Source organism: Chrysochloris asiatica, unplaced genomic scaffold (assembly GCF_000296735.1).
Source record: "Chrysochloris asiatica unplaced genomic scaffold, ChrAsi1.0 scaffold00032, whole genome shotgun sequence".
Lineage (NCBI taxonomy): Eukaryota > Metazoa > Chordata > Mammalia > Afrosoricida > Chrysochloridae > Chrysochloris > Chrysochloris asiatica.
In genome coordinates this window covers 14224576-14235687 of record NW_006408550.1, presented here as the reverse complement: position 1 = coordinate 14235687, position 11112 = coordinate 14224576, and the positions used below count along the sequence as shown (strand labels likewise).

The 11112-nt window shown below is 40.6% G+C and overlaps 1 protein-coding gene across 1 annotated transcript in view; it reads left to right on the top strand.

Moving 5' to 3' along the window:
• The first annotated feature begins 347 nt into the window (after nucleotides 1–347).
• LOC102820604 (zinc finger protein 706-like) overlaps nucleotides 348–11112 on the top strand; it is a 20726-nt gene continuing 9961 nt past the window's right edge. Inside the window, exon 1 of the mRNA XM_006859360.1 lies at nucleotides 348–383. Within this exon, the coding sequence (XP_006859422.1) occupies nucleotides 348–383 (36 nt within the window). The remainder of the gene's footprint in view (nucleotides 384–11112) is intronic.

Below are 11112 nucleotides of genomic sequence, written 5' to 3'. Positions count from 1 at the left end.
TCTGTCTTCAGAAAGACACAGATTTGAGGACTTGCTACCATTCTCTGGCTAGCTCTATAGACTTAGACAAGTTTCTTAAACTCTCTGTGCCTCAGTTTTCTCATCAGAAAATGATTTAATAGTAGTTCCTGACTCATCAGGCTGTTGTATTAAATGAAATAACCCTTATAAAATATTTAACATGCTACTACAAGTCCAATACTATGTTAGGCCCTATAGTTGCCAAGATGACTGAAATACAGTTTACCCTCCAGGGTCTTGTAGTGCAATAGGAAAGACAGGTATATAAATAAGTCATTAAAATTGAATGAGGATAATGCAATAAATAGAGGAATAGATAAAAGAGTATGGGAGGCCAGAAAAGGAAGTTACCAGCAATCTGGGTAAGTTTCTAGCTGCTGTGGTATTTGACCTGAGTCTTATAGTTGTCCTTGTATCCAGGTGAGTGGAGAGATTCATGAAACTCTAGGCTAATTCTCACCTATTTACCTATTAACTCCCTTTGTTAAGTGCCACTGTGTCGGTACCCACACATAGCGACCTTATGCACAGCAGAACAAAACACTGCCTGATCCTGAGCCAACCTCACTACTGTTGCCATGCTTGAGTCCATCTATGCTGCCACTTGGCCAATCCATCTCGTAGGGGGTCTTCCTCTCTTTCTCTGACCCTCCACCTTACCAAACATGATATCCTTCTCCAGCGACTGGTCCCTCATGACAATATGTCCGAAGTATGAAAGACAAAGTTTGGTCATTCTGGCCTCCAAAGAGCACTCTGGCTGCACTTCTTCCAAAACAGATCTATTAGTTCTTTTGGCAGCCTATGGCACTTTCAATATTCTCCTCCAAGACTATAACACAAAAGCATCAATTCTTCTATGGTCTTCCTTATTCACTGTCTAGCTTTCGTATGCATATGAGGTGATTGAAAATACCAGGGCTTGGGTCAGATGCACCTTAGTTCTCAAGCTGACATCTTTGCTTTTCAACACTTTAAAAATGCCTTGTACAGCAGATTTGCCTAATGCAATACGTCGTTTGATTTTTTGGCTGCTGCTTCCATGAGTATTGATAGTTGATCCAAGAAGAATGAAGTCCTTGACAACGTCAATCTTTTTTATGTTGATAAGAATGTTGTTTATTGTTTCAGTGGTGGGGATTTTTGTCTACATTGAGATACAATCCATACCAAAGGCTGTCTCTTTGATCTTCATCAGTAAATATTTTAAGTCCTCTTTATTTTCAGCAAGCAAGGTTTTATCATCTGCATATCGCAGTTTGTTAATGAGTCTTCCTCCAATTCTGATGCCACATTTTTCTTCATATAACCCAGCTTCTCAGATTATTTGTTCAGCATACAGGTTGAATAAGTATGGTGAAAGAATACAACCTTGTCACACACCTTTCTAAATTTTAAAACATTCAGTGTTCCCATGTTCTGTTCGAACAACTGCCTCTTGGTCCAGGTACAGATTTCTCATGAGCACAATTAAGTGTTCTGGAATACTCATACTTAGCCATGTTTCCGTAGCTTGTCATGATCCACAGAATCGAAAGCTTTTGCGTAGTCAATAAAGCACAGGTAAACATCTTTCTGATATTCTCTGCTTTCAGCCAAGATCCATCAGATATCAACAATGATATACCTCCACGACCTCTTCTGAATCTGGCTTGAACCTCTGGAAGTTCTCTGTCAAGGTATGCTTGCAGCCATTTCTGTATTACCTTTAGTAGAACTTTATTTGTATGGGATATCAGAGAGATTGATGATTTCCTCATTCCATTGGGTCACCTCTCTTTGGAATGGGCACAAATATGGATCTCTTCCAATCAGTCGGCTAGACAACCTTTTTCATCACACACAAACATGGATGACTTTGTCTATCTAACTAATCTCCCTGTTTTGATTCCGTCTCACATACTTTGGACATGTCCTCAGGAACATGAGTTCCTGGGGAAGGATTATCATGCTTGGAAGTCAGCAAAATAAAGGAAGACCCTTAATGAGATTGATTGATGCAGTGGCTACAATCAGTGTCTTAGGCTCAAACAATGTCATAGGCTGGATTCTCTAGAGAAGCAAAAGCAGTGAAACATGTATGTATGTGCGTATATTTATATATATATGGAGCTCTGGTAGCGTAGTGGTTAAGAGTCGGGCTGCCAACCTCAAGGTCAGCAGTTTGAAACTACCAGCGGTTCCTGGGAGAAAGATGATGCATTCTGCTCCCGTAAAGATTTACAGCCTCGGATACCCTGTGCAGGAGCACTATGAGTTGAAACTGACTCCACGGTACTTAACAGCAACAACAATATATGGTTGGCTGGTTATGTGCCGCGTATATATATTGTCCCACAATTGTAGTCCCAGGTCCCCAGCAGTAGACAGACTGAAAGTACCTCCCACGTGCCCATTGTATTGGGAGCAGACCACACCCCCAAGGGAACATCCCTTCAATTTATTGGCTGCTTTAAGCCACTCATCATAGATTTAACTATGCCTGTATTAGGTTTCATTGCCATAAAACAAGTACATCCCAACCGCTAAACCCCTAGAAAGCCTGTCCTAGTCAAGCTGACACAAAACTCTATTACACATAGCAACAACTGTAAGGATGGCATTAGTCCAGGCAGTGCTTTGTTCTGTTGTACATACACTTTATGTAAGTCTGAACTGACTCAACAGCACTTAACAACAATAAAAATCAATTCTCCCTACAACAGTCAATGTTGGGGGAGTAGGTCTTTGAATCCATAAATCAGCTCATGAGATACTCTGCTGTCACAGAAGTCAAGGCTCTGAGCAATTATTTTTTCATCATACCTCATAGAAAATTTGAAGTCCTAACATTATAATGTCTGTATAGTGTAGTGGTTACGAATCGGGCTGCGAGTCTTAAGGTCAACAGTTTGAAACTACCAGCTGTTCCGCGGGAGAAAGATAAGGCTTTCTGCTCCCGTAAAGAGTTATAGCCTTGGAAACCCTGTGCAGGGTCGCTATGGGTCGGAACCGACTCCATAGCACATAACACCACCACCATTATCTTTCCAACCTGATTTCCCATAACGTTCGCTCCCCTATTGTTCCTGGCTTCAGCTACATCAAGTTTTTTGATGAGTCAGTATTTATTTCTTTTCAGGGTATTTGAATAGTTTTTTCCACAGAATATTCCTATGACTTTCTCCATTCAGGTATCTGCTCAACAGTTTGTGTTCCTAAAAGGTACAACATCTCTGTATTCATTTATCTTGATTTATTTAGTTTGGTTGATTGTGTTTTGTTGCTGTTTTTGTTTTGCATTTGGAAGGCTGCCAGGCTAAGGTGATGCTTGAGTTGGGTTGTAAAGATGGAGTAGGCCAGGTAAGAAAGGGTGAAAAGGGAATCCCAAGTTAAAGGACTGCCATGTCAGTAACCAGAGTGGCACACAGGAAGAATGCAGGTGATTCTGTTAGAGTGAAAGGTGCTGTACAGGTGAATGGCAGAAAGGAAACGGAAAGGGAAGACAGGGCCAACTGCCGGACACACAAACATAGATGACACAAGCTTAATTTCTCTTGTCTCCCAGCACCATATCCTTCTTCATTGATGTTGTGTGCTGTGGAGTCAATTTCAACTCAGAGTGACCCTACATAACAGGTTAGAACTGTCCCACAGGATTTCCTAGGCATTAGTCTTTTATGGGAGCATGTTATCAAGTCTTTCTTCCACAGATCTTCTGGTAGTTCTCAACCACCAACTCTTTGGCTATGAGCGCTTAACCACTGAACCACCAGGACTCATAAATCCTTCTTTACAAACTGCTAATCTTTGTGGCAGAGTCCATGTGTGGTACTGTAGGATAATGCACTGGACTACAAGGTCAGTTTGAACTGCAAGGTTGGCGATTCAAACTCACCAGCTGCTCCCCAGAAACCCTATGCAGGGTCACTATGAGTCAGAACTGACTCGATTGCACTTAACAACAATCCTGGTGTAGTACAATAAGCACTTGACAGTTAACCATGAGGGTGGCAGTTCAAGCCCACCAGCAGCTCTTTGTAAACCCTATACAGAACTAACTTGATGGCACTTAACAATAGCAACAACAATAGACCAAGAGGCAGTTGTTAGAAAAGAACAAGAGGATACTGATGGTTTAATATCAGGAAAGGTGTGCATCAGGTTGTTTCCTTTCACCATACTTATTCAGTCTGAGGAGTCCTGGTGTGGCGCTGTGGGTTAATGCTCCAGACTACGAAGCCATTTGAACTGCAAGGTTGGCGGTTCAAGCTCACCAGCTTCTCCTTGGAAACCCTATACAGGGTTGCTGTGGGTCGTAACTGATTCAAAGACACTTAACAACAACAACAATTCAGTCTGAATGCTGGACAAATAATCTGAGAAGCTGAGTCATATGAAGAAGAATGATGTGATATCAGGATTGGAGGAAGACTCATTAACAACCTGCAATAGACAGATGATACAACCCTATTTGCTGGAAGTGAAGAGGACTTGAAATACTTACTGATAAAGATCAAAGACTTTCATATGTTTACATCTCAATGTAAAGAAAATAAAAATCTTCACAAATGGACCAATAAATAATATCATGATAAATGGAGAAAAGACTGAAGTTTTCAAAGATTTCATTTTGCTTGGATCCACAATCAAGTCTGGTAGAAGCAATAGTCAAGAAATCCACATATTTCATTAGGCAAGTCTGCTACAAAAAAAAACTTCTTTAAAGTGTTCAACAGCAAAAAAGTCACACTGAGGACTAAGGTGCACCGAACTCAAGCCATGATACTGATACTATCTTTTTTGTTGTTGTTAAGTTTTTATTATGAATTGAGTGAAAGTTTATAGGGCAGATTATCAGCTTTACATTCAATAAATCCATATTTTGTTTAATTGCAATAACTACAATCCCTTCCATGTACCATCAATCAACAGTATTTACCTCTATTCCCTCCCCCCCTTTTTGATATACAAATACAAAACAGAAAATACATATTCGTTTAAATGTCCTACAAGCACACTTTGCAAACCAGCAAATGTCCTCAAGCACACAGCCTTTCTCAGTCCATGGACCTAGAGTCTTCAGCTGCTCTATCTCTCTATGCCATCACCTCTGCCACTGTCTTTGAAGCCATGGCATTTTCAAAATGCCTCATATGCTTGTGAAAGTTGGACAGTGGATAAGGAAGACCCTAGAAAAATTGCTGCTTTTGAATTATGGAGTTGGTGAAGAATGAACAAACAAATCAGTTTTGGAAGAAGTACAACCAGAATTCTCCTTAGAAGTGAGGATGGTGAGACATTATCTCTTATACTTTTTTATACGTTGCCAGGAAGGACCAGTTCCTGGAGAAGGGCATCATGCTTGGTAAAGTGGAGGGTCAATGAAAAAGAGGAAGACTCCCAGTGAGTTGGACTGACACAGTGGCAGCAGCAACAGGCTCAACAGTTGTGAGTGTGGCACAGGACCAGCAATGCTTTATTCTGTTGTGCATAGGGTCGTTATGAATTGGAACAGGCTCGACAGCATCTAACCACAATTCCATATTCATGACAGCAGCCGTGTTTCCCACCCTTTTGTTCATGTTGCTAACCTCCTAGGAGTCTTTTTAGATAGTTGCCCCTAATAACACTCCCATGGAATGTAATACCACAATCTGTTTATGCACTATATGTATATCTACTTTATTTCTAAATGTAATAATTTTCAGTTCACTCAGCAACTAAATTTTGCCCCTCTTAAGAGTTCATGGGAAAGGTGTGTGACAAGGTTGTGTTCTTTCACCATACTTATTCAACCTGTATGCTGAGCAAATAATACGAGAAGCTGGATTCTATGAAGAAAAATGTGGCGTCAAGATTGGAGGAAGACTCATTAACAACCTGCGATATGCAGATGATACAACCTTGCTTGCTTAAAGTGAAGAGGACTTGAAACATTTACTGATGAAGATTAAAGATAACAGCCTTCAGTATGCATTGCATCTCAATGTCAAGAAAACAAAAATCCTACCACTGGACCAATAAACAACATTCTTATCAATGGAGAAAAGATTGAAGTTGTCAAGGACTTCATTCTTCTTGGATCTACTATCAACATTCGTGGCACCATCAGTCAAGAGATCAGATGACGTATTGCATTAGGCAAATCTGCTGCACAGGAACTTTTTAAAGTGTTGAAGAGCAAAGATGTCACCTTGAGGACTAAGGTGCGCCTGACCCAAGCCATGGTATTTTCAATAATCTCATATGAATGCGAAAGCTGGACAGTGAATAAGGAAGATCATAGAAGAATTGATGCCTTTGAATTGTGTTGTTGGAGGAGAATACTAAAAGTGCCATGGACTGCCAAAAGAACCAATAGATCTGTTTTGGAAGAAGTGTAGCCAGCGTGCTCCTTGGAGGCCAGGATGGCTAAACTTTATCTCTCATACTTTGGACATGTTGTCAGGAGGGACCAGTCGCTGGAGAAGGATGTCATGCTGGGTAAGCTGGAGGGTCGGAAAAAAAGAGGAAGACCCCTAATGAGATGGATCGGCCAGGTGGCATCATTGATGGCGTCAAGTGTGGCAGTGGTAGTGAGGTTGGCCCAGGATCAGGCATTGTTTCCTTCTGCTGTGCATGGGGTCGCTATGAGTCGGTTCCGACTCGATGGCACCTGACAACAACAACAAGAGTTCATGTTTTCCAGTTGTCAGTGATAACATGTGTAAGTGGCTTTGCTTCTCTCCTTTTCTCTTTGCCTCAGACGTAACATTTCCATGGAGCATCAGAAAAACCACAGCCAGTCCTGTGTGTGAATAGAATTGAGCAGCTCCATCATAGTCATTAAACTCACATCAGTCATGGGATTAGTTCTCTTTAATTTCTGTAAAAATCTGACAGTCCCTTACTAACTCTACTTCATATGTTGTTTATGGATTCTATGTCAGTATGTCGTAAGTACACCTGTTGTTGTTAGGTGCCATTGAGTTGGTACCGACTCATAATGACTGTATGCATAACAGAGCAAACACTGCCCAGTCCTGTACCAACCTCACAATCGGTGATCTCATTGCTGCTCTGAAACTTCCAAAAGATGTCAGATACCAGACTTGAAGAGTTCAATAATAACTCACTTATTGAGGGATGACTAATTCTCAGTCACCAGCCAGGAGATGAATGAAGAGACAGCATAGAAGATAAGCCAAGCCTCGGAGCAGCCAGCCTCAACACTGTGCTGTCCCTGCCCCAAAACTTGTATGTTTTTTGAAAGCTCAGTACTCATGCAGAATCTATTTGCATTTAATATGCACACAATTCTATTATGATTGTTACTCTAGCTTTTAAATTCATGATAGATTTAAAGTAGGAAAGGAGAAGGGCTGATGTAGGCAAACACATCACAATGACAAATAGCCGCCAACACCCTGCTAACAGGTAAAATGTAGAAATAAGCAGTGATAATTACATCTAGTAACACATAAAGAACATTAGTCTGAGGCCGGTTACTATAAGGGCAAATAGTCCCAGGTATGTCAATAAGTAGAATTTTACTGATGCTCATAATGTTGTTCCTAAATGATCATCAGTTGCCTTCAATTTAGGGAGATAAAGATTGTGAAAACTTTTTTTTTCAAAATTACCATCTAAAATGGTTAGGTAACGTTCAATGCTTAAAGGAATAAACCTAAACCTGTCTGGAAAACTTACCCCAAATACTCTCTGCCATCAAGTTGATTCTGACGCACAGGATGCTACACTATTTTTCTCAGGCTGTAAATCTTTACGGGAGCAAAAAGCCTCAACTTTTTCCTAGGTAGCAGCTAGTGAGTGGGTTTAAACTGCTGACCTTGCAGTTAGCAGTGCTATGCCTATCTTACAATGCCACACCTAGCTTCTTATCTAGAAAACTTAGTTATCTATAAAGACTTATAAGGGAGTTTCAAAAAGGTCAGAGAATAGTTTTATTATCTTCTAATTCCATTTTTCCCAGAACTTTTTGAAGCCCCCTCATATATCCCTTCCTTTCTCTTCCCTTTCTTGTCCCCTTACTCTGTCCTTTTATCCTTCATTTATATCCAATCAACCAGTTTGTTTGAATTAACTTTTCCCAGGATTGAGTCAGACAACATGAAAGTGATTAAATTAGTTGCTCATAAGGAAATAGCCTGAGAATTTTAAATGAAAATAGACCAAAATTTAAGTATTAAAAAAAAAAAAATCTAAACACAATGTAACATGCATGGTAAAAAAAAAGCATTAAAAAACGTCAAAATCTCTGTTTTGTGGTTGAAGAAAAGAGAAGTGATTCAAGGAGAAAAAGCAAGGCGCCGTTGATTCTTCTTGCCTACTGTTCAAAAACTGCTTTCTTCTCTGGCCTGCAGTAAACTAATGGGCCCCTTTTTCTAGACAAGAGACTCAGAAGCCTCTGGAAAGCTGTTTTATTTGGAGGAACTTCAGAGGAAACTTTGAAGAGAAAATGTCTGGCGATCTAACATAAAACCTTATCGGGTGGAGGTCTGGACTGAGTTCTACAGTCATGTTATGTCAACAAAAGGGAAATTCACCCCAGTTAAGATATTTGCCCTGGCAATGTCCTTTATGTCTATTAATCTATGGCCAACATTGTAAATAAAAGCACAGGAGGCAAATAGTCCTATAGCTTGGAGAGTTACTGTTATATAGTTAATTCTGGAATTCCAAGCTGTACATTTTAAGAAGTGATTTTAAGAATTCATGCTTTGCAAATGCAGAATTTGAAACTGTAATGTTCACTCTTATTAAAACTCTCTTCTTGCCTTTTTTGGCATAACTAGTTTCTGGTTCTTCTCTGACCTCTCTAACTATTCCTACTCATTGGGAAGACCTTTTCCTCACTAGAGTCCACCTCAGTGTACTTGCCATGGCTACATCCTCAGCAAATCTTCTCATTTAAATATTCTGTCAAGCCTGGTACCTATGAACTGAGGTTAAAGATGTCCCAAATGTTTGATATTTCTAACATGTCATGTCCCTCCATTGTTCTTGATATCAATCACAACTTCTTCCTTCCTTCAAGTCCCAGGATTTTGCAACAAGCTGCAATGTCTCACAAAACTCACAATTGTTAAAAGAAATGGCTATTGATGCATGAGGCTACAGGAGCTGGTGAATCCGCTCAGGTGATGAGCCAAAGGTCTCACCAACTGAAGGTCAGATGTAATGAGCCAGATGGAAGACCCAGGGCAAGAGGACAAGCTTTTCCAAAGCAGTCTTAGAAATGGGAATCAGGCCATGCCCCAATAGAAACTAAGGGTGGTGCCTTGAATCACACCCTCTACTAAGGTGAAGGCATCCTTAATTCTTTGTTGTTGTTGTTGTTGTTAAGTGCCATGGAGTAAGTTCTGTCTCATAGCACACTATAAGCAGATCTGAGAGAAAGAAAGAGATGGAGATGATGAGAAAGAAAAGTTGACAGGCATAGCTACTGTTATCACTTTGTAGAGCCCATTGGAGTCAAGCAAACTTCTTTATATATAAAGTTCATCAAAATTGAACCAGAAGTATGTTTTCCTTGAAAGCTACTGATAATGATGATTAATGCCTTCCTTGCGCTTATGAGTCAGGCTGCTAACTTAAAGGTCAGCTGTTCGAAACACCAGGCATTCACAAGAGAAAGATGAGGCTTTATGCTCCTGTAAAGATTTCCTATGCAGGGTCGCTCTGAGTCAGAATCAGCTCCATGGTACATCCCTACTACCACCAGCTTGTGCCAAAGGATCTCTGATAGATAGCATGTTATTGTTGTTAAGTGCCATGGAGTCGGTTCCAACTCATAGCGACCCTGCACAGGGTTTCCAAGGCTGTAAATCTTTACAGGAGCAGAAAGCCTCATCTTTCTCCCACGGAACCCGCTGGTAGTTTCCAACTGCTGACCTTGTGGTTCACAGCCCAATTCGTAACCACTACGCTACCAGAGCTCCTTTAGCATAGTGGTAGCATTGTGGATTACAAACTGGTCTGCTAACCACACAGTCAGTAGTAGTTTGAATCTACCATCACTCAACAGGAGAAAGATGAGGCTTTCTGCTCTAGATACCCTATACAGTATCTCTATGAGTTGGAACTGACTAGGTTGCACACCACCACCACCATGTTCCCGTCACCGACTATGCATTGTCTATGCCTAATCACATTTATTTCTCTTAACAATCCTTTAGGTAAGACTCACTGTCCCCAACCCCAGTCTTTTACAGAGTTAAGTAAACTGAGTAACATAGGTGTGAATGTGTTTGGTAAGATAGATCAGCCAACTGGAACTTGGCTGTCACCCAGTTCTGTTCAAGGTTTTCATATCATGCTTCATTGCATTTATAAAACAGAGGACTCATTCCATTGAGCACACCACAAAACAGAAGGGACTAACTTTTTAACACAGGTGAAGTGGGGCATGGACACCATGGGTACATAAAAGAGATACACACAAAAAAAAAGGCGACACGGTCTCAACAGTCCCCTTACAGAGTTAAGAATTTAATCTGTTCTTTAGACAGCAAAGGTTAGAAAAGTTAACATCAGGCACACTATTGTTGTTGTTGTTAAGTGCCGTCGAGTTGGTTCCGACTCATAGCAACCCCTGTATAGGGTTTCCGAGGAGCAGCTAGTGGGGTTGAACTGCTAATCTTGTGATACACAGTCTAGTGCTAATCCTACAGTGCATAGTATATTATATATGTGTAGTCACTAGCATTAAGTATTATACATTCAGTTAATCTCAACTTCGTCTTTTATTTTCTTTGTATAGTTATGACTTAATAAAACCCCTTTGGTATAGTTAGCAGAGATAAGAATCAGATGGACACAATTTTAAATGATAGTCAGTCATTTGGAAACCAGCATAGACAAAACAAAATTAATGTAATACTCTTTAAGAGTGATAGCCCCTTCTTATTGTTGTTGTTGGGTGTCATCGAGTCGGTATCAACTCATAGTGACCTTATGCACAGCAGAATGAAACACTGCCCGATCCTGGGCCAACCTCACTACTGTTGCCATGCTTGAGTCCCTTGATGCTACCACTTGGCCAATCCATATAATTGGGGTCTTCCTCATTTTCTCTGACCCTCCACCTTACCAAACAGCAACTGGTCC